The 27,994-nt window shown below is 46.1% G+C and overlaps 1 protein-coding gene across 1 annotated transcript in view; it reads left to right on the top strand.

Moving 5' to 3' along the window:
- Nucleotides 1-27,994, top strand: part of NKTR (natural killer cell triggering receptor) — a gene marked incomplete at its 5' end in the record, with an annotated part of 47,551 nt that overhangs the window by 12,696 nt on the left and 6,861 nt on the right. The window contains 7 exon segments of the mRNA XM_056518850.1: nucleotides 2,434-2,463; nucleotides 9,977-10,122; nucleotides 14,852-15,074; nucleotides 15,167-15,313; nucleotides 16,192-16,282; nucleotides 16,426-16,574; nucleotides 25,335-27,980. Of these exon segments, the coding sequence (XP_056374825.1) occupies nucleotides 2,434-2,463; nucleotides 9,977-10,122; nucleotides 14,852-15,074; nucleotides 15,167-15,313; nucleotides 16,192-16,282; nucleotides 16,426-16,574; nucleotides 25,335-27,980 (3,432 nt within the window).

The following is a 27,994-nucleotide window of genomic DNA, read 5'->3' on the forward strand; positions in this document are numbered from 1 at the left end:
TGGCCCGCGGAACGAAAGTTTGTGGCCCTGTGCCAGGTATGTAGTGAAGAAAACTTTGTCTTGAAGCATTTCTGTGTCCTGAGCAGAGCGAGACTGCACACACACCCCCATCAACCAATCACAGTGACTCAGCACTTTCCTCGGGACACAGAACGCTTCAAGACACAGTTTTCTTCACTACTACGGAGAGGAGAAGTGCAGTGCAGGACAGGTAAGGTTGTCTGTGTGTGTGTGTGTGTGTCTCTTTCTGCGTGTGTGCATGTGTGTGTGTCTGTGTGTGTGCATGTGTGTGTGTGTCTTTCTGCGTGTGTGCATGTGTGTGTGTCTGTCTGCGTGTGTGCATGTGTGTGTGTCTGTCTGCGTGTGTGCATGTGTGTGTGTGTGTGCATGTGTGTGTGTGTGTGTGTCTGTCTGCGTGTGTGCATGTGTGTGTGTGTGTCTGTCTGCGTGTGTGCATGTGTGTGTGTGTCTGTCTGTGTGTGTGCATGTGTGTGTGTGTATGTGTGTCTGTCTGTCTGCGTGTGTGCATGTCTGTGTGTGTCTGTCTGCGTGTGTGCATGTGTGTGTGTCTGCGTGTGTGCGTGTGTGTCTGTGTGTGTGTCTGTCTGCGTGTGCATGTGTGTGTGTGTCTGTCTGTCTATGTGTGTGTGTGTCTGTCTGTCTGTGTGCGTGTGTGTGTGTGTCTGTCTGTGTGTGTGCATGTGTGTGTCTGTCTGTGTGTGTGCATGTGTGGGTGCCTTTCTGTCTACTTGTGTGTGTGTGTGTGTGTGTCTGTTTGTCTATGTGTGTGTGTGCGTGTGTGTGTGTGTCTGTGTGTGTGCTCTGTCTGTCTGTGTGTGGGTGCCTTTCTGTCTACTTGTGTGTGTCTGTCTGTTTGTATGTGTGTGTGTGTGTGCATGTGTGTGTCTGTCTGTGTCTGTCTGTCTGTGTGTGGGTGCCTTTCTGTCTACTTGTGTGTGTCTGTCTGTTTGTATGTGTGTGTGTGTGTGCATGTGTGTGTCTGTCTGTGTCTGTCTGTCTGTGTGTGGGTGCCTTTCTGTCTACTTGTGTGTGTGTGTCTGCATGTGTGTGTGCATGTGTGTGAGTCTTTTCTGTGTGTGTCTATGTGTGTGTGTGTGTGTCTGTCTGTCTATGTGTGTGTGTGTGTGTCTGTCTGACTGTGTGTGTGTCTGTCTGTCTGTCTATGTGTGTCTGTCTGTCTATGTGTGTGTGTGTCTGTCTGTCTGTCTGTGTGTGTGTGTGTGTGTGTCTGTCTATGTGTGTGTGTGTGTCTGTCTATGTGTGTGTGTGTGTGTGTCTGTCTGTCTATGTGTGTGTGTGTGTGTGTGTCTGTCTGACTATGTGTGTGTCTGTCTGTCTGTCTATGTGTGTCTGTCTGTCTGTGTGTGTGTGTGTGTGTGTGTGTGTCTGTCTGACTGTGTGTGCATGTCTGTCTGTCTATGTGTGTGTCTGTCTGTCTGTCTATGTGTGTGTGTGTGTGTGTCTGTCTGTCTGTCTATGTGTGTGTGTGTCTGTCTGTCTATGTGTGTGTGTGTGTCTGTCTGTCTATGTGTGTGTGTGTGTGTCTGTCTGTCTATGTGTGTGTGTGTGTCTGTCTGTCTATGTGTGTGCATGTCTGTCTGTCTCTGCTGCTATCTGCTGTCATGCTGCTATCTCTGAGATCAGGATATATAATAGTTATACACCTCCGCTCCAGCTCTATCTGTACACTGCTGCTGCTATCTCTATGTGGTCAGGATATATAGCAGTTAGATACCTCCCCTCCAACTCTATCTATATACTGCTGCTGTTTGTCTCTTTGGGATCAGAATATATAGTAGTTAAACTGAGGCTGTTTTCACACCTTGCATTTTTTTTACTGTTTTTTTTCTTCTATTTTTGCTGTAATTTAGTTTTTACATAATTGTGCAAATCATGCTAAACTGGTCATTTTTACTTCGAAAATCACAGCAAAACTAGCTAAAATGCAGTAAAAATTCAACGTGTGAACGCTGCCTGAAGACTTCAAACTTTAAGACACCTCAGAGGTCATTATAGGTCAAATCACTTTTGTCCTCCTGAAATAGATTTCTAAAACACACATACTTAGAATAAGGAAACGCATAAAAACTGCACATGATGCGAACTGACCCCCAACCCACTTAGGAGTCTAATCAGTTTACCTGGGTGACCTCCAGCACCAGCAGCCTAATTATATGACCAGGTGCAGTGATCAGACTCCACCCCTTCTCTCTGCAAAACTAATCCCCAAGGATTATTTGATTAGAAAACTTAATATATATATTTATTCAGATCCACTTGTTTGTAAGACATTTACATAATGTTATAATAAACATCAGTCCCCTTTAGTATATACGGAGCGGATTGAAGGGTGTGTATACTTTTTTGCAGCAATTTAACATATTTTTTTTCTCTCTTCAATTGTTAATACAGAACAACGAAACCAGCACCACATCTTGATGGGTAAGATACCTACCTGTAGGGGTTTGTTTTTTGTTGTTGTGTTAGTTTTATGGACCCGAATTATACAAATGTAATGATGTATTGTTACTCGGCTATGCAAATCGGGACAGGAGGATGTAGAGTTTATAAAACCAACAAACCACTCGGTATTGTCGCCTCTATCTGGCTTATGTACCGTATTTTTCGCCGTATAAGACGCACTTTTTCTTCCCCAAAACTGGGGGGAAAAAGTCGGTGCGTCTTATACGGCGAATACACCCCTATCGCGGCGGTCCCTGCGGCCATCAACGGCCGGGACCCGCGGCTAATACAGGACATCACCGATCGCGGTGATGCCCTGTATTAACCCTTCAGACGCGGCGATCAAAGCTGACCGCCGCGTCTGAAGGGAAAGTGACACTAACCCGGCTGTTCAGCGATTTCACCGCGGCGTCCCGAACAGCCCGACTGAATAGCCGGGTTAGTGCTTACAGGACACCGGGAGGGACCTTACCTGCCTCCTCGGTGTCTTCTACGTTCAGGGATCCCCTGTATGGCCGGCGCTCTCCTTCCTCGTCGTCGCGTACGTGCGTCGGCGTGCGTAACGACGTGATGGCGGCGATGGAGAGCGAGGATACCCGGCCGGCAGCAGAGACGTTCCAGAGCGACGGGGACACGGCGACAGCGATGGAGCGACATCCAGGGCAGCGGTGACGGGTCCGGAGCGGCGGGGACACGTGAGTATTACCTCCTATGCAGTGGTCTTCAATCTGCGGACCTCCAGATGTTGCAAAACTACAACTCCCAGCATGCCCGGACAGCCAACGGCTGTCCGGGCATGCTGGGAGTTGTAGTTTTGCAACATCTGGAGGTCCGCAGGTTGAAGACCACTATTGGGTTCAAAATCTTTATTTTTTTAAATTTTGCCCCTAAAAATTGGGTGCGTCTTATACGCCGGTGCGTCCTATAGGGCGAAAAATACGGTACTTTACTTAACCCCTTAAGGACCAGGCCATTTTACACCTTAAGGACCGGAGCGTTTTTTGCAATTCTGACCACTGTCACTTTAAACATTAATAACTCTGGAATGCTTTTAGTTATCATTCTGATTTCGAGATTGTTTTTTCGTGACATATTCTACTTTAACTTAGTGGTAAAATTTTATGGTAACTTGCATCCTTTCTTGGTGAAAAATCCCAAAATTTGATGAAAAAAATGAAAATTTTGCATTTTTCTAACTTTGAAGCTCTCTGCTTGTAAGGAAAATGGATATTCAAAATAAAAAAATTTGGGGTTCACATATACAATATGTCTACTTTATGTTTGCATCATAATATTTATGAGTTTTTACTTTTGGAAGACACCAGAGGGCTTCAAAGTTCAGCAGCAATTTGGAAATTTTTCACAAAATTTTCAAACTCGCTATTTTTCATGGACCAGTTCAGGTTTGAAGTGGATTTGAAGGGTCTTCATATTAGAAATACCCCATAAATGACCCCATTATAAAAACTGCACCCCCCAAAGTATTCAAAATGACATTCAATAAGTGTATTAACCCTTTAGGTGTTTCACAGGAATAGCAGAAAAGTGAAGGAGAAAATTCACAATCTTCATTTTTTACACTCGCATGTTCTTGTAGACCCAATTTTTGAATTTTTGCAAGGGGTAAAAAGGAGAAAATTTTTACTTGTATTTGAAACCCAATTTCTCTCGAGTAAGCACATACCTCATATGTCTATGTAAATTGTTCAGTGGGCGCAGTAGAGGGCTCAGAAGGGAAGGAGCGACAAATGGTTTTTGGGGGGCATGTCACCTTTAGGAAGCCCCTATGGTGCCAGGACAGCAAAAAAAAAAAACACATGGCATACCATTTTGGAAACTAGACCCCTCGGGGAACGTAACAAGGGGTAAAGTGAACCTCAATACCCCACAGGTGATTCACGACTTTTGCATATGTAAAAAAAAAAAAAAAATGTTTTACCTAAAATGCTTGGTTTCCCAAAAATTTTACATTTTTAAAATGGATAATAGCAGAAAATACCCCCCAAAATTTGAAGCCCAATTTCTCCCGATTCAGAAAACACCCCATATGGGGGTGAGAAGTGCTCTGCTGGCGCACTACAGGTCTCAGAAGAGAAGGAGTCACATTTGGCTTTTTGAAAGCAAATTTTGCTCTGGGGGCATGCCGCATTTAGGAAGCCCCTATGGTGCCAGGACAGCAAAAAAAAAAACACATGGCATACCATTTTGGAAACCAGACCCCTCGGGGAACGTAACAAGGGGTAATGTGAACCTTAATACCCCACAGGTGATTCACAACTTTTGCAAATGTAAAAAAAATAATAATAATTTTTACCTAAAATGCTTGGTTTCCCAAAAATGTTACATTTTTAAAAAGGGTAATAGCAGAAAATACCCCCCAAACACAATGTAACACAATTTCTCCCGAGTACGGCGATACCCCATATGTGGCCCTAAACTGTTGCCTTGAAATACGACAAGGCTCCAAAGTGAGAGCGCCATGCGCATTTGAGGCCTAAATTAGGGACTTGCATAGGGGTGGACATAGGGGTATTCTACGCCAGTGATTCCCAAACAGGGTGCCTCCAGCTGTTGTAAAAGTCCCAACATGCCTGGACAGTCAGTGGCTGTCTGGTAATACTGGGAGTAGTTGTTTTGCAACAGCTGGAGGCTCCGTTTTGGAAACAGTGGTGTACCAGACATTTTTCATTTTTATTGGGGAGGGGGGCTGTGTAGGGGAATGTGTATATGTAGTGTTTTTTACTTTTTATTTTATTTTGTGTTAGTGTAGTGTAGTGTAGTGTTTTTAGGGTACAGTCGCACGGGCGGGGGGTTCACAGTAGTTTCTCGCTGGCAGTTTGAGCTGCGGCAGAAAATTTGCCGCAGCTCAAACTTGCAGCCGGATACTTACTGTAATCCTCCGCCCATGTGAGTGTACCCTGTACGTTCACATTTGGGGGGGGGGGAACATCCAGCTGTTGCTAAACTACAACTCCCAGCATGTAGGGTCTATAAGTGCATGCTGGGAGTTGTAGTTTTGCAACAGCTGGAGGCTCCGTTTTGGAAACAGTGGCGTACCAGACGTTTTTCATTTTTATTGGGGAGGGGGGCTGTGTAGGGGTATGTGTATATGTAGTGTTTTTTACTTTTTATTTTTTGTATTCGTGTAGTGTTTTTAGGGTACAGTCGCACGGGCGGGGGTTCACAGTAGTTTCTCGCTGGCAGTTTGAGCTGCAGCAGAAAATTTGCCGCAGCTCAAACTTGCAGCCGGATACTTACTGTAATCCTGCGCCCATGTGAGTGTACCCTGTACATTCACATTGGGGTGGACATCCAGCTGTTGCAAAACTACAACTCCCAGCATGTACGGTCTATCAGTGCATGCTGGGAGTTGTAGTTTTGCAATAGCTGGAGGCACACTGGTTGTGAAACACAGAGTTTGGCAACAAACTGTGTTTTGCAGCCAGTGTGCCTTCAGCTGTTGCAAAAGCTACAACCCCCAGCATGTACGGACAGCGGAAGGGCATGCTGGGTGTTGTAGTTATGCAACAGCGGGAGGCATACTACTTTGGCTGGGGATGCTGGGGATTGTAGTTATGCAACAGCTGGAGACACACTGGTTTGCTACTTAACTCAGTGTGCCTTCAGCTGTTGCAAAACTACAACTCTCAGCAGTCACCGACAGCCAACGGGCATGCTGGGAGTTGTAGTTATGCAACCAGCAGATGCACCACTACAACTCCCAGCATGCACTTTAGCTGTTTGTGCAAGCTGGGAGTTGTAGTTACACAACAGCTGAAGGTACACTTTTCCATAGAAAGAATGTGCCTCCAGCTGTTGCAAAACCATAAGTCCCAGCATGCCCATAAGGGAATGCTGGGAGTTGTGGTGGTCTGCCTCCTCCTGTTGCATAACTAAAGCTCCCAGCAGGCCCTTTTTGCATGCTGGGAGCTGTTGCTAAGCAACAGCAGGAGGCTGTCACTCACCTCCTGCTGCTGCTTGATCGACGCTGCAGGTCAGTCCCGCCGCCGCCGCCGTCGCTCCTGGGGCCCCGATCCCAACATTAACGCCGGGGATCGGGGTCCCCAGCACCCGGGGTCGTCTTCCCGCACCCGCTCACGTCCTCTGGAAGAGGGGCGGAGCGGGTGCGGGAGTGACACCCGCAGCAGGCGCCCTGATTGGTCGGCCGGGAATCCGGCCGACGAATCAGGGCGATCGTGAGGTGGCACCAGTGGCACCGTCTCTGACGGCCCCGATCAGCCAGTAATTCCGGGTCACCGGGTCACTGGAGACCCGATTGACCCGGAATTGCCGCAGATCGCTGGACTGAATTGTCCAGCGATCTGCGGCTATCGCCGACATGGGGGGCATAATGACCCCCCTGGGCGATATGCCGCGATGCCTGCTGAACGATTTCAGCAGGCATCGGGCACCGGCTCCCCTCCGGCTAGCGGCGGGGGGCCGGGAATGGACAGGACGTACTCCTACTTCCTCGGTCCTTAAGGACTCGGAAACGGGGGCGTAGGAGTGTGTCCATTGTCCTTAAGGGGTTAAAAATGACAATTATGCTACTTTTTTGTGAACCTTGTTCTAAAATTCAGGATTTTTTTTTCTGCATATCTGTTTGCTGGCAGTGAGACCATTTTTTTAAGTATATCCAGAGGCTTAAAGGGGTATTCCAGGCAAAAACTTTTTTTAAATATATCAACTGGCTCCGGAAAGTTAAACAGATTTGTAAATTACTTCTATTAAAAAATCTTAATCCTTCCAATAGTTATTAGCTTCTGAAGTTTTCTGTCTAACTGCTCAATGATGATGTCACGTCACGGGAGCTGTGCATGATGGGAGAATATCCCTTGCATGATGGGAGAATATCCCCATAGGAGCTGCACAGCTCCTGGGACGTGAGTCATCAGAAAGCAGTTAGACAGAAAACAGCAACTCAACTTCAGAAGCTAATAACTATTGGAAGGATTAAGATTTTTTAATAGAAGTAATTTACAAATCTGTTTGACTTTCTGGAGCCAGTTGATATATAAAAAAAAGTTTTTGCCTGGAATACCCCTTTAAAGGGGTACTCCACCACTAGACATCTTATCCCCTAGATGTCTGATCGCGGGGGTCTCGCTGCTGGGGACCCCCCCTGATCTCCCTGCTGCACCTGGCATTCCTTTTGAGCAGTGGTCTCCAACCTGCGAACCTCCAGATGTTGCAAAACTACAACTCCCAGCATGCCCGGACAGCCGTTGGCTGTCCGGGCATGCTGGGAGTTGTAGTTTTGCAACATCTGGAGGTCCGCAGGTTGAGGACCACTGCTTTAGATCATTGGGTGCAGCTCCAGAGGCTTGTGACGTCACGGCCACGCCCCCTCAATTCAAGTCTATGGGAGGGGGCGTGGCATCCGTCACGTCCCCCCTCCCATAGACTTGCATTGTGGGGGCATGGCCGTGGCATCACGAGCAGGGCGTGGCCTTGACTTCACATGACTCCGCCCCACATCGACAGTCATCGGTCACAGAGCAAAGTTCGCTCCTTGCACCAGTTATCTGGGGTGCCGCAGCCAAGATCGCGGGGGTCCCCAGCAGCGGGACCCCGGGCGATCAGACATCTTATCCCCTATCCTTTAAATTACTTCTATTGAAAAAATCTTAATCCTTCCAGTACTTATCAGCTGCTGTATGCTTCAGAGGAAGTTCTTTTCTTTTTGAATTTCTTTCCAGTCTGACCACATTGCTCTCTGCTGACACCTCTGTCTATTTTAGGAACTGTGCAGAGCAGGATAGGTTTGCTATGGGGATTTGCTCCTGCTCTGGATAGTTCCTGACATGGACAGAGGTGGCAGCAGAGAGCACTGTGGTCAGACTGGAAAAAAAACAAAAATATACTAAAAATTGGAGAGCGGACACGATCAAATATAAAGTGCATGTACAAATACAGTGTCTTTTTTGCACATTGCACCGAGAGGGTTTTTTTTCGCCCTAAACCCTCCTCAGTCCTGCACGCCTTCTAACATCCACTCTAATTGTGTGTGGCCACTCTCAAATTTTTTGTATGTTTTTTATTGTTATATTCGGAGTGGTTTTTGAACCGACCGAAGCGGATTGCAAGGGACAAAGATCTACATGGGATGGTGAAATTAAGGCGATTCAAGAGTGTTACACTCACCAAGTGTAAGTTTGTTTTTACACTAATTATAGCCCAGAGTTATTGTTTGGTGAAAATTCTTGGCACCGCTCCCAATAGGATCTTTTCTGTGTCTTTCAATATAGTCAGCCTGGAAAGAAATTAAAAAAGAAAAGAACTTCCTCTGTAGTATACAGAAGCTGATAAGTACTGGAAGGATTAAGATTTTTAAATAGAAGTAATTTACAAATCTGTTTTACTTTCTGGCACCAGTTAATTTAAAAAAGAAAAAAAAAAGTACGTCCTGGCGTTTTCCGGTCCCTGCCGCACGCCGGGCAGAGATCGGAAGCGGATGCCTGCTGAAATGCTTCAGCAGGCATCCAGGGCAAACGCCGAGGGGGGCCATGTAGGCCCCCCATGTCGGCGATCGTCGCAAATCGTGAGGGAAATCGCACCTGCGATCTGCGGCGATACCGGGCTGATCGGGTCTCTGGGACCCGACCGCCCGGTAATTTTGCATGATCCCACCTCCTCCGATCCCCTGCGATTCTTTGGTTAGTTAACCGACCAATCGCAGGGGGGGGGGCGGTTACTTCCTCCCGTCCTGCCCGGCCCATGGAAGTCCGGAGAGAACGGGAGGAAGACCGGAGGACACGACGGGGGACGGGGGAGTGCTGGGGCCACCTGTGGGTGGCATAGCGTTAAGGCACGGCCTTCCTTCATATCTTGATTTGCAAATTTCCTTTAAAGGGGTACTCTGGAGGAAAATAACTATTTTACAATCAACCGGTGCCAGAAAGTTTATACAGATTTGTAAATTACTTCTATATATAAATCCTTCCAGTACTTCTCATCTGCTGTATGCTCCAGAGGAAGTTGTGTAGTTCTTTTCTGTCTGACCACAGTGCTCTCTGCTGCCACCTCTGTCCATGTCGGGAACTGTCCAGATTAGGAGCACATTTCCATAGCAAACCTTTCCTGCTCCTGGCAGTTCCTGACACGGACAAAGGTGTCAGTAGAGAGCACTGTGGTCTGACTGGAAAGAACTAAACAACTTCCTCTGGAGCATACAGCAGCTGATAAGTACTGGAAGGGTTAAGATTTGTATTTAGAAGAAATGTATAAATCTGTAGAACTTTCTGGTACCATTTGATTTGAAAACATTTTTTTCCCCTCTGGAATACCCCTTTAAGGAAAGTTGTGTTAATCAGAATACATGAAAAGAATCCCATTCCCTTTAAAAAATACCAATATAATATATGCCATGTGTCATAGATATTGAAATATTTTTCACATTTGTGGTATAAATTTCTATAGCTTGGCTTTGTGTAGTGACGTTGTCAGACATCATTGTGTATATTTTATATCTTTTGTTCCTTTCTCCTTTTAGTGTTCATGTGGTGTTTGGGCTGGTGATTTCTGGTTTTGAAGTGATTGAACAGATAGAGAATCTGAAGACAGACGCTGCCAGCCGCCCCTATGCCGACGTCAGAGTCATAGACTGCGGGATCCTGGGATCTAAATCCACCAAAGATGGTGAGGCCTTGACACTGATGTGTTCCTTTGGGCCAGTTCACACTAAGGCTGCGTTCACACGGAGTAATTCAAGAGGAATTTATTTGAGTAATCCCTCTTGAATTCTCCGCTTAGAAATAATTAACATCTGTTTTGCTGTTGACTTCAATGTATTTCACTCTGCACTGTTCACACTGCGGAAATTCTGCTCGCGAAATTCCGGTCCGCTAGAAGAAAGAACATGTTCATTCTTCTTGCGGAATACATTAGCAGAAGTCCATTGAAGTCGATGGTAAAAAAAAATTCCGCTTGAAATCGTTTCCGCACAGAATTTGCGCAGAAAAAAAATAAAAAAGGGAAATACCAATTGGTGGTTGTAGTCCAGCAAAAAAAAAAAACAGTTTCCTCCTATATTCCACGTGGAAAGTCTGCGCGTCTTTCACGCGAAAATAAATATGTAAATTCCTCTCCTATTCCTCAGTGTGAACGCACCCTAAGAAAATCCCTCTTTAAAAATTCTTCTAGCTGCTTCCCATTGATGTCAATTGAAATTTGCCGTCAAATTTCTGTGCAGTCTACATTGAAGCCAATAGGGACAGCGCAGTCATAGTGCCGATTGATTTCAGAGGCATCTCCTGCACACACAGTCTTCGCCCTGAAATTCTATAGTGTGAATGGGCCCTACACCCCTGAGCCCGCCCCCCCCATCCCTTTTAATTGCCAGGGTATACATCTGAAGTAAATGACCCCAAAAAAAAAAAAATTATGTGGGGCCACAGCTTTTGCCACAGCCCCCCAAAAAAGCCCCAAAAAAATTAAATAAATAAACAGAAAAGAAAAAAAAGGCAGAAAAAATGTTTTAAGGGGCAAGATTTGTTTTTTTGTCTGCCTCAAAAACCAGGCCAGGGTGCCTTAACCCCTTAACGACGCAGGATGTAAATGTACGTCCTGGTGATGTGGTACTTAACGCACCAGGACGTACATTTACGTCCTGAGCATGATCGCGGGCATCGGAGCGATGCCGGCATCATGCGGGGCAGGTCCCGGATGTGGATCGCAGCCAGGGACCCACCGGTAATGGGGGACACCCGCGATCCCGCGGATGTCCACCATTAACCCCTCAGATGCCGTGATCAATACAGATCACGGCATCTGCAGCATCACGGTAACTTAACAGCGCAGCGCTGCCGTGGTGATCCGATCATCCTGCACGGCAAACGGAGGTCCCCTCACCTGGCTCCGCTGCCTTCCGGGAGTCTTCTGCTCTTATCTGCCTTCCCGCAGACCAGAGCAGAAGATGACCGATAACCCTGATCAGTGCTATGTCCTATACATAGCACTGAACAGGATTAGCAATCGAGTGATTGCTTTAAATAGTCTCCTATGGGGACTATAAGAGTGTAAATATAAAAGTAAAAAAAATGTGAAAAACCCCCTCCCCCAATAAAAACGTAAATTGTCCTATTTTCCCTATTTTACCCCCAAAAAGTGTAAAAATAATTATTTTATATGCATATTTGGTATCGCCGCGTGCGTAAATATCCGAACTATTAAAATAAAATGTAAATGATCCTGTAAGGTGAACGGCGTAAACGTTAAAAAAAAAAAAAAAAAAAGTCCAAAATAGCTGCTTTTTTTATAACATTTTATTCCAAAAAATGTTTATAAAAAATGTAATAAAAGTTTTGTATAAGCAAATATGGTATTAATAAAAACTACAGATCACGGCGCAAAAAATGAGCCCTCATACCGCCGCTTATACGGAAAAATGAAAAAGTTATAGGCCTTCAAAATAGGGGAATTTTAAACGTACTAATTTGGTTGAAAAGTTTGCGATTTTTTAATCGTATTGACCCAGAGAATAAAAAAGCACACGTCATTTTTACCATAAATTGTACGGCGTGAAAACAAAACCTTCCAAAATTAGCAAAATTGCGGTTTTCTTTTTAATTTCCCCACACAAATAGTATTTTTTTGGTAGCTGCTGAATTCTACAGAGGAAATTATTTTCTTTTTGAAACACAGAGCTCTCTGCTGACATGACAAGCACAGTGCTCTCTGCTGACATCTCTGTCCATTTTAAGAACTGTCCAGAACAGCATATATTTGCTATGGGGATGTCAGCAGAGAGCACTGTGCTTGTGATATCAGCAGAGAGCTCTGTGATCCAAAAAGTAAAGAATTTCCTCTGTAGTATTCAGCAGCTAGTAAGTACTGGAAGGATTAAGATTTTTTAAGAGAAGTAATTTACAAATCTGTTTAACTTTCTGGCACCAGTTGATTAAAATAAAATAAAATAAAAAGTTTTCCACTGGAGTACCCCTTTAACCCCTTAACGACAATGGACTTAAATGTACGTCATGGTGACGTGGTACCTAGCGCACCATGACGTACATTTACGCGCCGACATGATCAGCAGCCAGGGACCCGCCGGTAATGGCGGGCATCCGCGATCGCGCGGATGTCCGCCATTAACCCCTACGATGCCGTGATCAATACAGATCACGGCATCTGCAGCTGTGCGGTACTTTTCACGGATGATCGGATCGCCCGCAGCGCTGCCGCGGGGATCCGATCATCCAGCATGGCGGGCAGAGGTCCCCTCACCTGGCTCCCGCCGTCTCCCGGGTCTTCTCTGGTCTGAGATTGAGCAGACCAGAGCAGAAGATCACCGATAATACAGATCAGTGCTATGTCCTATACATAGCACTGCACAGTATTAGCAATCAACTGATTGCAATGAATGGTCCCCTATGGGGACATAAAAAGTTTAAAAAAAAAAAAAAAAAAAAGTAAAATAAAAAAGTGAAAAAATTAGAAAAATCCCCTCCCCCAATAAAAAAGTTAAACGTCCGTTTTTCCCATTTTACCCCCAAAAAAAGCGTAAAAAAATAATTAATACACATATTTGGTATTGCCGCGTGCGTAAAAGTCTGAACTATTAAACTATATAGTTTATTATCCCATACGGTGAACGCCGTAAACGTTAAAAAATTTAAAAAAGTCCAAAATTGCTGCTTTTTTGTCACATTTTATTCCAAAAAAATTAATAAAAAGTAAAACCTAATCAAAAGTGGTACTGATAAAAACTACAGATCATGGCGCAAAAAATTAGCCCTCATATCGCCCCATATACGGAAAATTTAGAAAGTTATAGGTGGTCAAAATAGGGCAATTTCAAACATACTCATTTTGTTAAAATGGTTTGAGATTTTTTTTAAGCGGTACAATTATAGAAAATAATATAATGATGGGTATCATTTTAATCGTATTGACCCACAGAATAACGAAAACATGTCATTTTTACCGGAAAGTGTACAGAGTGAAAACAAAACCCTCCAAAATTTGCTAAATTTCGGTTTTCGTTTCAATTTTCCCACATAAATAATATTTGTTTGGTTGCGCCGTACATTTTATGATAAAATAAGTGATGTAGTTACAAAGTAAAATTGGTGACGCAAAAAACAAGCCCTCATATGGGTCTGTGGATGGAAATATAAGAGAGTTATGATTTTTAGAAGGCGAGGAGGAAAAAACGAAAATGCTAAAATAAAATTGGTCTGGTCCTTAAGGGGTTAAAATCAGGGATCGACCGATTATCGGTATGGCCGATATTATCGTCTGATAATCACGATTTTGGGCATTATCGGCATCAACAATTACCTTGCCGATAAGCCAAAAATGCCCCGCCCCCCGCACCGCGACCGCCCCCGACCCGCTGCACCGCGACCGCCCCACCGTACCCCGTCGCACCCCCCCCCACCGTAGTGCTGGGCGGTATACCGGTATGAACCGGATACCGTTTTTTTTCTCCCACGGTATGGATTTTTGCCCGTACCGCTATACCGGTCGGGCCCCTCCCCCACCCTCCGAGTCAATAAATTTTTTTTTAACTTACCCATAATGGTGGTGGTCCGGGCCATCCATCCTTCCTATAGTGTCCGGCGGCATTCCGGGTGGAGGGTGAACCGGTCCGGGCTGTCCTTCTCCGGGGGTCCTCTTCTCCACTCCGAGCAGGCTCCGGCCTAGTACGCTGCATAGACGCCGCTACGCCGTGACGTCAGGTGCGTCGCTGCGCAGCGGCGTCTGCAGCGTTACTAGGCCGGAGCCTGCCCGGAGTGGAGAAGAGGACCCCCGGAGAAGGACAGCCCGGACCGGTTCACCCTCCACCCGGAATGCCGCCAGACACTACAGGAAGGATGGATGGCCCGGACCACCCTCCCCGGACGGTCCCTGCAGCAACTGGGAAGGTGAGTCAGGGTTCTGGGATGGACAGGGGTCTGTATAATATACTATACCTACAGTAGGCCCTCCAGCTGTTGCAAAACTACAACTCCCAGCATGCCCGGACAGCCAACGGCTGTCCGGGCATGCTGGGAGTAGTAGTTTTGCAACAGCTGGAGGCACCCCTAGGCACGGTGCGGCTCGGCGGGGGGAGCGGTGGCGGTGATAGATCTCAGGACCCCCGGACAGGCAGGGGAGAGAAGCGGGCGGTGGCGGCGGTCTCTGGCACCGCAAAAGCCACTGCAGTGCATTGATTTAAAGCGCCCGCTTTAAAGCAATGATCTGCAGCGGTGTCGCGGGGGTATAAATAGCCGATAACTTATACCGGAATATCGGTATAAGTTATCGGCTGTCGGCCCTAACCTCCACCGATTATCCGTATCGGCCCTAAAAAAACGATATCGGTCGATCCCTAGTTAAAATGACTGAATTTGTATCTCATTTTGTTTATTTTTTATTGTCCCAGAAAAAGTTAGGGTGGCGACCTGCGAGTCCGACGAATCGGATTCCACCAGCAAGTCGTCTTCTCAGTCCTCATCGTCGGAGTCATTATCTTCAGAGAGCGAGGAGGAATTGGAAAGAAACAAGAAGCGAAAACGGAAAAGGAAACCCAAAGTGAAGCGCGCAAAGAGAAAACGCAAGGAAGGTCAGCGAGAGGTCAAGGAGGAGAAGCAGCAGAGTCTTCACAGGTGCGGGGACGAAGTTATTGACGTTTTTCCGACTGTTGTGTCTTTTTTGCCGATGGCTGAGTCTGACATATAAGATATTTTCCCTTTGTCAGCGCTGAAACCAACAACGCGGCAGAAGATAAAGACTCTGGAACTAAGAGGGATAAACCTGTTGTGCGGCCGGAGGAAATCCCTCCGATCCCGGAAAACCGCTTCCTGCTTAGAAAGGACGCCCCCATCAACATCGCAGAGCCTGAGCAGTAAGACACCCCTGACTGTTATGTAATATATAGGGATCTCCTGTACTTCTTCTACTTGCTCTGCTTTAGCGTCCATTTTTTTTCATTTTTTCCCTTGGTCCCCCATGTAACCATTTACATAAATGTCCACACATATAACTCACAATTTAAGACTGCACTCATCTCTATGATCATTGATAGAACTGTGTGGTCATATGGTTACAGCTGCACAGTACTCTCTATACCCTCCCTGCACTCATCTCTATGATCATTGAGAGAACTGTGTGATCATATAGTTACAGCTGCACAGTCCCCTCTATCCCTTACCTGCACTCATCTCTATGATCATAGAGAGAACTGTGTGGTCATACAGTTACAGCTGCACAGTCCCCTCTATCCCCTCCCTGCACTCATCTCTATGATCATAGAGAGAACTGTGTGATCATATAGTTACAGCTGCACAGTCCTCTCTATCCCCTCCCTGCACTCATCTCTATGACGATAGAGAGAACTGTGTGGTGAAATAGTTATATCTGCACAGCACTCTCTCTATCGTCCCTGCACTCATCTCTATGATGATAGAGAGAACTATGTTGTCATACAGTTACAGCTGAACAGTCCTCTCTTTTCCCTCCCTGTACTCTTCTTTATGATCATAGAGAGAACTGTGTGGTCATACAATTACAGCTGCACAGTCCTCTCTTTCCCCTCCCTGCACTCGGCTGTATAGTATAGAGTGCTGTACTCTTTGCATGAATGCTATGTTCTTCTATATTATAGATTATTGTAAGGACACTGTATTATTTATATTTCGTGCTGTTCTTTAATGGATTAAAAATATCTTGAAAAGAAACCTACATTTATTATAATTTTAAAGTATTTTTGTTTAATTAACTTAGGAAACCATCTCCTGCGGTTCCAGAAACCAATGATCATGCCAAAGGCTCCATTACAAAATCTGGAAGAAAGATCCGAGGTCGGGGCACAATAGTAAGTGTTTTGTATTGGATCGGCTTAAAATGATAGATTGATAAGCCTGAAAAGCCATTTCATTAGTTTGTTTGTTTTATTTTGCTGGTTGATTAATTACTTTACAATTACTTAGTTTACATTGTTTTTATACAACTCTCCAGCGATATCACACACCTCCACGCTCTAGATCTAGATCAGAGTCTAATGGTGAAAGGGAAAGCAGTGAGACGCCTCCACATTGGAAGGAAGAGATGCAAAGATTAAAGTCATATAAGCCGCCAACTGGAGAAAAGTGGAGCAAAGGAGACAAGTAAGAAATAAATAACTATTATGTGTGTATGGACCCGCAGTCACAATAAATGTCTCTAGTATACTCAGCTAAACTGATACTGGAGTATAAGGGTGCGTTCACACTGCGGAATCTCCGCTCGCTTAATTCCGCGAGCGGAGATTCTGCCTGGCGGCCTGCCGCCGAAGATGCTTCGGCGATAGGGCTGCGAGGCACTGAGCCATCACCATTGACGGCTATACAGTGCTCGCGGACTTCCGCACAAAGAATGAACATGTTCTTTCTTTGCGCGGAACAATTTCAGTGGCGGAATTGTCAGCCGCTGAAATTTCACAGTATGAACGGGTCTCGCGGAATTCCACGGGAATTCCGTAGTGTGAACGCACCCTAATACAGGATGTAACTCAGGATCAGTAATATAATGTATGTATACAGTGACCTCACCAGCAGAATAGTGAGTACAGCTCTAGTGTATAATACAATATATAACTCAGGATCAGTACAGGATAAGTAATGTAATGTATGTACACAGTGACCTCACCAGCAGAATAGTGAGTACAGCTCTGGAGTATAATACAGGATATAACTCAGGATCAGTACAGGATAAGTAATGTAATGTATGTACACACTGACCTCACCAGCAGAATAGTGAGTACAGCTCTGGAGTATAATACAGGATATAACTTAGGATCAGTACAGGATAAGTAATGTAATGTATGTACACAGTGACCTCACCAGCAGAATAGTGAGTACAGCTCTGGAGTATAATACAGGATATAACTCAGGATCAGTACAGGATAAGTAATGTAATGTATGTACACAATGACCCCACCAGCAGAATAGTGAGTATAATACAGGATATAACTCAGGATCAGTACAGGATAAGTAATGTAATGTATGTACACAGTGACCTCACCAGCAGAATAGTGAGTACAGCTCTGGAGTATAATACAGGATATAACTCAGGATCAGTACAGGATAAGTAATGTAATGTATGTACATACATAGTGACCTCACCAGCAGAATAGTGAGTGCAGCTCTAGAGTATAATACAGGATATAACTCAGGATTAGTACAGGATAAGTAATGTAATGTATGTACACAGTGACCTCACCAGCAGAATAGTGAGTACAGCTCTGGAGTATAATACAGGATATAACTCAGGATCAGTACAGGATAAGTAATGTAATGTATGTACACAATGACCCCACCAGCAGAATAGTGAGTACAGCTCTGGAGTATAATACAGGATATAACTCAGGATCAGTACAGGATAAGTAATGTAATGTATGTACACAGTGACCTCACCAGCAGAATAGTGAGTACAGCTCTGGAGTATAATACAGGATATAACTCAGGATCAGTACAGGATAAGTAATGTAATGTATGTACATACATAGTGACCTCACCAGCAGAATAGTGAGTGCAGCTCTAGAGTATAATACAGGATATAACTCAGGATTAGTACAGGATAAGTAATGTAATGTATGTACACAGTGACCTCACCAGCAGAATAGTGAGTACAGCTCTGGAGTATAATACAGGATATAACTCAGGATCAGTACAGGATAAGTAATGTAATGTATGTACACAATGACCCCACCAGCAGAATAGTGAGTACAGCTCTGGGGTATAATACAGGATATAACTCAGGATCAGTACAGGATAAGTAATGTAATGTATGTACACAGTGACCTCACCAGCAGAATAGTGAGTACAGCTCTGGAGTATAATACAGGATATAACTCAGGATCAGTACAGGATAAGTAATGTAATGTATGTACATACATAGTGACCTCACCAGCAGAATAGTGAGTACAGCTCTGGAGTATAATACAGGATATAACTCAGGATCAGTACAGGATAAGTAATGTAATGTATGTACACAGTGACCTCACCAGCAGAATAGTGAGTGCAGCTCTGGAGTATAATACAGGATATAACTCAGGATCAGTACAGGATAAGTAATGTAATGTATGTACACAGTGACCTCACCAGCAGAATAGTGAGTGCAGCTCTGGGGTATAATACAGGATATAACTAAGGATCAGTACAGGATAAGTAATGTAATGTATGTACACAGTGACCTCACCAGCAGAATAGTGAGTACAGCTCTGGAGTATAATACAGGATATAACTCAGGATCAGTACAGGATAAGTAATGTAATGTATGTACACAGTAACCTCACCAGCAGAATAGTGAGTACAACCCTGGAGTATAATACAGGATATAACTCAGGATCAGTACAGGATTAGTAATGTAATGTATGTACACAGTGACCTCACCAGCAGAATAGTGAGTACAGTCCTGGAGTATAATACAGGATATAACTCAGGATCAGTACAGGATAAGTAATGTAATGTATGTACACAGTGACCTCACCAGCAGAATAGTGAGTACAGCTATGGAGTGCTGACCAATTAGTTGCGGGTGTGGTCGTGCTTCAGCTGTGCTGTGTGTCTGCTGTGTCTCCTGAGCTCCAGGGAATTACCATCTATTCCACCTGGGGCCTGCTTCCTCCTCCCCAGGGAGGGAGTGGGTTTCCAGGCATGAGTGAGGGAGGCGAGGCCCAGGCTTCTGCTCCTCGGACTAGGCCGCAGGGGAGCAGTAGAAGCCAGCAAGCGGCCGGAACATCGGAGGATTTGGGGGTGAGGCGTTCCACCAGGAGTCGCAGCAATGCTGCTCCAACTCCCCCCACAGAGGCAAAAAACTCCAAGGTGGGATCCTCCTTGGGAAAGCTGGGTGCTGCCAGTGGAAAGCTGAGTTCGTCCGGAAGAAGGCAGAGTACTCACGGAGGTGAAGCCGACCTCAGTGAGGAAGGCTGGGGAGTGCTGAGGACCCGGGAGTCTATTTCCACCTATACCTCCCGGGTAAAAAGTCACCTCCGTGAGTATGAAGACGCCTGTAAGGCCATCAGGAGGCTCCGAGAGGAACTGCGCTGTGCCCGTGCTAGAGCCAAGGTATCTCCTAAACGGAAAAAAACTGAGATCCAGTCAGAGATAAAAAGACTTATGGCTGACATGCAAGTTTTGGAGGAGAGGAGAGGAGAATTACTGGAGAAGAGTGGTCCATTTAAAGAAAAATTGGAAAATGAGGAGCGCTTCAGGGTGACAGAAGAAGAAAAAAATAAAAGGTTGATGGGGCTGCAACCTGAGAGCCAGGTGGATGATGTGGAGGAGATGGAGGAAGAACAACAGCCAGATCCACCTGGTGGCCTGCGGCAACAGCAGCAGGCCCCGTACAGTGGGCCCCCTGCACAGCAGCCAGCAGTATCACCTGCCGACTCGGGGGAGGACAGTGACAGCAGCTACCAGGGAGGGGCGCTAATGGCCCAGATCCGCATGCTGGAATCCCCAGTGTGTCCTCAGAACCTGGTGTTTGGAGATGAGCTCCCAAATGAGGCACCTGGGGGTAAGAAGAAAAAGAAGACCAAGCCAAAGCAGCAAGAAGTGGTGAGTTACATCTACACCCCCCTCCCTGTATACCCTGAGTCGGCCGCAGGGTCAGCTCATTGTGCAAGCCCCGTTACCCAGCCCAGCCCGTGTTCTGTGGTGGACTCGGTGCAAAGGTGCGGGGAGAGTACAGATACTAAAAGGGCGCAGAGCTCCATGCCTGTTTGCAGTAGCAGGGATGGAGCAGAGAAGGCATCGGCCGCAAGGCCGTACAGTGAGGGCGGCCCAGCGGTGGGCATAGAGGCAGACTCCGGTGCTGTAGTTTGCTCCCCTGTGGGAGAGGGGAGTGACTCAGTGCCGGAGGTAGTCGTGGTGGCTAAGGGAAAAATAGATTCTCCCAAAAGTAGAAAAAAACTTTTGTTTTGCATTGGCGCCGCTGATCCAGATCAGCGGCGCCCAGGAGCTGGACATTCTAGTACGGATGAGGCGGAGGGTACCGGTAAAAACAGGGCTGGGACCGCTAATAAACAGGCTAGGCAGGCTTCCCGATCCTTGTATAAGGGACCGGTGACCTGTCCTGTGGTGATGGCTCCAGCCCTGGTACCCAGTGATGCTGATAGTACAAAATCTGCGCCAGAACGCACCGGTCCAGCCAGTATGAATGTGGAGGTTAATGTTGGAGTGACTGAGGGTGTGAATGAGGGGAATAATTCATCTGTTACTAAAAATCTGTCTGGGGCTTTGAATAGTGGTTTGGGCTGTAGCACGGGTGGAGGTATGGGGGGCACATCAGCTAAAATAGGGGTCAATGGTTTGGGTATGGATTATGTGGAGGAGGGTGGTGAAGGGGCACAGATTAGTGGTGGGAATGTAGGGCCTGGTCCAGTTGCACCCCCAGCGGTGGCAGCACCCGTCCGCAGCTACGCGAATGTCACCGCTGGGGGAAGGGGGGCAGCTTCCTCGTCCTCTGGCTCTGGGGAGAACAGTTTGCAGCAGCGTCTCCTGGGGGCCTTAAGGAGAAGGGGAGAGATCGATCAATGTAGAGGGTAGGGAGGTTGATCTATCCTTCTGGATAGAGAGACATGGTCTTTCAGCCTTCCGAGAGGAAAGAGGGGGGGATAATGTGTGGTCCCTCCCTACAGCCGGGCCAGGTGGTCTCCGTAGGAATGTGGTCCGGCTGAGGTGGAGAGGCAGTGATACATGTCCTCCAAGATCTAAAGTTGTTGAGCTTCTGCTGAAGTTGGGCTTTAAGGCAGCTGACATCTATGCCTTGATACATCCTTATGGTACCCCTGAGTTCGATATCAGCTTTGTTCGGCCGGAGGGGCTTGAGCTCTTCTGGTCGAATTATGAGTTGGTAAAGAATGAGCCCGGCTGGCGAGACTTTGCCATTCAGGCAGTGTCTCGCCAAAATAATGTCAAGAAGGTGACCGTTTTAACCCGTAATGAATCGCTTTCTTGTATTGACATCATGACGTGGCTAGGTCGGTATGGTGAGGTGGTGGAGGTCCCAAAAAAGAACAGGGATGAATATGGCATCTGGTCAGGGGCCTGGACGTTTATGGTCAAGCTTAGGCGTTCAGGAAACACCGTTACCCATATACCATCTGCGACCTTCCTCGGAAGGGATCGTATCCAGATCTTCTACCAGGGTCAGCCGAAGCTCTGTCACAGATGTGGTGACCCCACACATTTTAGTGCCAATTGCACTGTGCAGAAGTGCACTCTGTGTGGGGAAATAGGTCATCTCGCTACATCTTGTGCAGAGATTAGGTGTCACCTGTGTGGTGACTTAGGTCACCCATTCAGTCGCTGCCCTCGTTCCTTTGTCAACGCGGTTGTTGCCCCGGTGGGAGTAAGCCGTGAGGTGGATTCTGCTGGGGGGATGGCTGTCGGGGATGAAGGGGTACAGGGGCCAGGGAAGAAAAGTAAGCAGAAGACGCCTGCCCAACTGAGGCGTCTCGAGAAGCGTCAAAGGGACAGGGAGATTCAGGACTCACAGGAGCATCAACCAACTGGGGTGACTCCTGATCCTGTCCCTGCGGCCAGTCTTACTGCTGAGGCCCTGGGGGATAGTGAACTGGATGAGGAGACTGGAAGGATCCACAAAGAGGGGGATGCCGTCTCCTCACTGTCCTCCCATGGTGGGAGCGCGGATGAGGACAGTGGGGGATGGGCAGAAACAAAGCGGGGTACTCGGAAGAATAAGAAAAGGAGAGATGTAAGATCTTCTCCCACCTGCCATATGCCAAAGGAAGGTACAACTGATCCCCCTCTGATTGATCTCTCCAACCGGTTCCGAGCCCTCCGCGACATTTCCTCTTCGGAGGAGGGGGTGGCTGGGGGTGAGGTTCCGGATGTTGCGGTGGGGCTCACAGGAGACGCTGAGTCCTCTCTCCCTGGGGAATCTATGTCTTCAGGGGGGGAGACAGGCCCAGAGTCAGGGGACGAGGAAAATGTATATAAAGGGAAAATGGACACATCCATCTCACTTAAAAGGGGTAAACCATCATCTGATGAGGAGGGTGGTGGGGTGGATGGGAAGGATGGTGGGGCCCTTCCAGGGCCCCAGGAATCTGCAAAAGTTCTCGGCATCGAATTTGGCCAAGGGGATTACCCCAAACAAAACTGGGACAGCAGGCTTAAGATCGCCGCTCAGAAGGTGGATCAGTGGAAGGGTTGGTCTTTGACCCTCCGGGAAAGGGTTAACCTGATCAAAACATTCCTGCTCCCTTTACTGATATACCTGGGCAGTGTATGCATGTTGCCAGAACCTCTTTGGACCCGGGTCTACAGTGTGTTCTTCCAGATGTTATGGGGGAACAGACTGAACCTAGTGAAGAGGGAGGTTACTTACCGTACAAGGAGACTAGGGGGGTTGTGTATGGTCAACCCCGTGGTATTCCTAGTGAATACCTTTCTTAAGACCAATATAGCAAACCTCTGGTCAGAGAGGGCTCCTCCGTGGGTATCCTCCTGTAGGGGATGGTTTCAGCCTTTCTTCCAGGAATGGGAGACAGGAGGGCAAGTGAAGGATCTTCGCACACCACACGGACATCTCCCGGCTTATGCTACCCCGGCTCTGAAGGTTATTCGTCGGTGGGGTCTGGGGATGTGGGAGATTAGGACTCTGTCGAGGAAATTCCTTGACAAGAGGGTCCTGTCTTCTCATTTCCAGAGGCCATTGGCGCTCAAGGACTGCCCAAGTCGGGATCTGGAGGTGGGTTTAGAGCTTTTGAATTCTATCAGGATCCCCTTGAAGTTTTGGGACTTGACTTGGCGCTGCTTCCATGGGAAACTGTGTGTGAGGGACAATCTGAAGTGCAGGAGCTCTGATGACCGGGGATGTCCCCGCGAAGAGTGTGGAGGCATGCTGGAAAGCATGGAGCATTTTCTGCTTCATTGTCCCTTTAACACAGAGGTTTACAACAGGGTGGGCGCTTCCATTGGTTGGCCTCGGCTGGCCAGTCTCTCCTATGCGGAATGGGCCTATGGGGCATTCAGAAACCTTGGAGGCTGGGACCGGTGCACTTTATTCCTAGTCAGCTCAGTGGTTAGGTACTACACGTGGAACGCACGGTGTTTAGTGTCGACGCAGCGTAAAATCCTCCCTGTGGATGTGGTGGTTAGGAACATTCTCGGTGACCTGGTGAAGGTGCGTTCTCTGGAGTACGAGAGGCTGGGTGCTGGCAGGGCCTCTCGTCTATGGAGGGGCTCTGCCTTTAAAGTGCCTTAGCCTGTTGTCTCCCCCTGGTGGTGGGCTGATGCTGGCACATTAGTCTTTTTGTTTTGAGCAGTTGGTTTATGGTAATATAGGGCTTGCAGGCACTGAACTTGAGCTTTAGGGGTTTGTTGTTTGGCTTATAGTGTTATATGTATTTGTTATTGTATTTATTGTTGTAGTCTATTTGTATACTTATATATTGTTAGTCTGTGTATATTTTATGTAATGTATATATTGTATATATTGTGTGATGCCACCTGGGGTTTGGGTTTAGTTTAGGTTGGGTGGTGGGTTAAAAAGGGGGGAGGGGGTTTGTATGGGACTTTTATATATACAGAAAATCCTGGACTGGTTCATGGACGTCCGGTAACATGTACTGGGGGCATGGGATGCGGGACCAGCTCAGGGCCAAAAAAAAAAAAAAAGTGGTGTTATTTTGTTTGTGTTGGTTTTTATTATTTTGTATATATTATTATTGTTGTTGTTGTTATTCTTTTTGGTATATTATTGGTATTGGGTTTTTGGTATTGCAACTGGGCCAGGAAATTCACATTTAGTATTAGTGTATATTAGTGTATATTTTATTAGTATGGTATGGGTATTATGGGTATTATAGGAATCTGTCTTTTGTAAATATTGTATATATTTGTTTGTGTGCAGGAATGAGTGTGGGGTGGACCGGTGTTGTATTTTATGCTATTATGTTGGTTTTATGATCATTATATTGATATGTTCTGTCGGATATGATATGTTTATGTTTTGTAATTTTTTTTATTGTTATGTTTGAAATTTTAATAAAAGATCTACAGGATATAACTCAGGATCAGTACAGGATAAGTAATGTAATGTATGTACATACATAGTGACCTCACCAGCAGAATAGTGAGTGCAGCTCTAGAGTATAATACAGGATATAACTCAGGATTAATACAGGATAAGTAATGTAATGTATGTACACAGTGACCTCACCAGCAGAATAGTGAGTACAGCTCTGGAGTATAATACAGGATATAACTCAGGATCAGTACAGGATAAGTAATGTAATGTATGTACACAATGACCCCACCAGCAGAATAGTGAGTACAGCTCTGGAGTATAATACAGGATATAACTCAGGATCAGTACAGGATAAGTAATGTAATGTATGTACACAGTGACCCCACCAGCAGAATAGTGAGTACAGCTCTGGAGTATAATACAGGATATAACTCAGGATCAGTACAGGATAAGTAATGTAATGTATGTACACAGTGACCTCACCAGCAGAATAGTGAGTACAGCTCTGGAGTATAATACAGGATATATCTCAGAATCAGTAATGTAATGTATGTACACAATGACCCCGCCAGCAGAATAGTGAGTACAGCTCTGGAGTATAATTCAGGATATATCTCAGGATCAGTAATGTAATGTATGTACACAATGACCCCACCAGCAGAATACTATTTATGTCAACTATTTATATGGATTATATCTGTAAAATTGTCTTCAACAGGCAATAAAGGGTTCAAGAAACCTGCAATACTGGTTGTTTTCATGCTGTACAGTCTTGGATCTTGGGCACAGTAGCTCCAGAGAAGCTTTCAGTTCTATAGTGAAGAGATGCACATAACACATGTGTGGGTTGGGTGCATTAATCTTACACATGCACATCTTTCTTTTAGACTCGATGAACGTCTGTCTAGTCGTTGGGAAGAAGGAAGTTTGTCTTCAAGATCAAGATCGAACTCCTGGTCACGCGATAGTTATCATTCAGACAGTAGCCAGGAGCGAAATTCACACACAAAAACACGGAAGAAAGACAAAAAGTTAAAGCATAAAAAGAAATCCAAAAAGGTAAAACATTCAAAAAAGCACAAGAAGAAGGAGGAACTTTCTGGATCTCATCGAGAAGAATCTTCGAGCGGAAGGAGAAAATATTCCCAGGAACGACCACGTAGATCTTCATCAAGGTCCTCTAAAGAGTCTTCCAAAAAGGGCTGGTCTCGATCCGACAAAGATCAGAAATCCTCACGTCATTCTAGCAATTCCAAATCACGATCAAGGTCCTATTCAAAAGAAAGGTCAAGAACCGCTTCCAAATCCACTTCTAGAAGCCGCACAAGGAGTAGATCCCGCACCGAATCTAGATCCAGAAACAGAAATGTTTCTGGCTCACATTCTAACTCACACTCTCACTCATCTAAAAAGATTTCTTCAGCATCTCCCCAGAAGAAGAATTTGTCAGAAAGCAAATCTAGTGCAGGCGTTCAGCCCGGAAAATCGAATAAGTCATCGGACGAACCTAGTCTCGCCTTTGTCACAAATGAGAATGTTCATGTGATTTCACTTAGCGACAGTCCTCCTCCTTCCCGATGGAAGCCTGGTCAAAAGCCCTGGAAGCCTTCATATGAACGCTTTCAAGAAATTAAAGCCAGTGCCGCCAGTGTCCTCCCGACACAAAGCAGGTACGGCTCGAGCAAGTCGAAAAGTGGTACCTACCGGAAAAGGCACTCAAGCTCAGAAAGCGAACGCAGCGATTATTCCGGCAGAGGTTCAAGCTATCGTCGTAAATCTAAAGGTCGCTCCTCTTCTAGGGACAGATCTTACAGTAGATCTTACACACGATCTCGAAGTCCAAGCAGCTCGTCTTCTCATGCTGAGAGACTTATGTCCTCCTCATCTGACGGTTCTTCATCCAGCGAGTCCAATGATGAAATAGTCCGTGCAAAGGCATCATTATCTAAAGAGACTAAATCCAAAGGCAAGCGCCACAAAGCAAAAGGTAAAAAAGAAGATTCTGTTTCTCCAAAAAGTGCAGGAAGCCGCTCAAATTCCAACTCCTCGTCGGACATGGAAGGAGAAGAGTTCACCAAAAGATTGCTAAAAACCACCAAGGCGTTACTCGAAAATCATAATTCCAGCAGCGGCAAAGAGGAAGAAAATAATTCCGTACAAGAGTCTAACACAGACTGGCAAAACTCTAAAAGTGAGAAAGACGGCACTGAGGTAGTCATATCGGACATAGACAAAGTACTGAAAAGCGACATGTTAATGGAAACGGTTGGGAAGCTCATAGAAGAGGAGTCAGTCTCAAATTCACAGAACACGAATGTGGCAGAAGAAGTAGCAGTGTCTTCTGGGAAGGAGGAAGGCGAGGCTAGTACAGAGTCAGAATCAGAGGAAGTAACGCTCCCAAATACGTTGCCTACCCAAACATCACCAGCTTCGGAGAAACTCTTGAAAACGCCACCTTCTGAGAGCTCGTCCCCTGAACGTAAAAGCAAATCCAAGAAACACAAGCGACGGTCTAGTAAGAAAAGCGTGAAGAAGAGCCGCTCTAAAAACAAAGCAAAGGACAAGACCAAGAAAAATAAAGAAAAGAAGCAAAAAGCTCAAAAGAAGAAGCAGACCTTCCACTGGCAGCCGCCTCTTGAGTTTGGAGAGGAAGAGGAGGATGAAGAGATGGAGGTGGAGGGTGGACCTGATGTGCAGATAAAAGTAAACAAACCAAAAGACTCTCTTCTAGATAAGCCATTGTCTACCGAGAACCGGAACGCAAGCAACGGGTCTCTGTTTATTGATAAAATTAGCTCAGAACCAAAGATCTTGTCTCTTAAGTCAGCTATGAAGACAGAAGAGCTGGAACCGCTGTCAAAAGTGACGAAAAGTCCACTTACTTCTGCGATTGTCGAGCGCACGTCTGACGACATAAAAGCTTTTACATCTCACCGATCATTGCCACAGGGTAAACTGGGGCCGAGTTCTTCAGTCGGAACTTCAGGTGGCGCCTCCACTGGCAACGCTGATCAAATCTCCTCTACATCGGCAAGTGCTACACCTGCATCTGGAGAAAGCATACAGGTCAAACAAGAAAAAACACAAGATGCTCAACCTGCAGCGAATAACTCAACACTGGTGGAAAAGGTGGAGGCTAGTGCCCCTGAAACTACTGCAGCTGTCGATAACAAGTGGAAGCCGGTCCAAGGTCCTACCATCGCGCAGTCCCTCAAGCCAGTGGTGGCACAAGTGGTTACAGCCGCTGAACCTGAGAAGAAAACTCAGGGTCTGAGAATTGAGATTAAAAGTAAAAACAAAGTGAGACCCGGATCACTATTTGATGAAGTCCGAAAGACAGCGCGTCTTAACCAGCGTCCAAGGAACCAGGAAAGCTCCAGTGAGGAACAGTCTTCAAGCCATGAGGATAAGAGCCCATCAAGCAGTAAGGCCAGGAGTAGAAGCAAATCTCAGACACCTTCAAGTCGCCAATCAAGATCTCCATCTTCTAGCCGGTCCAGAAGTCGATCTGTGCGGTCTAGCTCTTCATCAAGGCAAGAAATTTCTT

The sequence above is a fragment of the Hyla sarda genome, chromosome 5 (assembly GCF_029499605.1).
Source record: "Hyla sarda isolate aHylSar1 chromosome 5, aHylSar1.hap1, whole genome shotgun sequence".
NCBI classification, from domain to species: Eukaryota; Metazoa; Chordata; class Amphibia; order Anura; family Hylidae; genus Hyla; species Hyla sarda.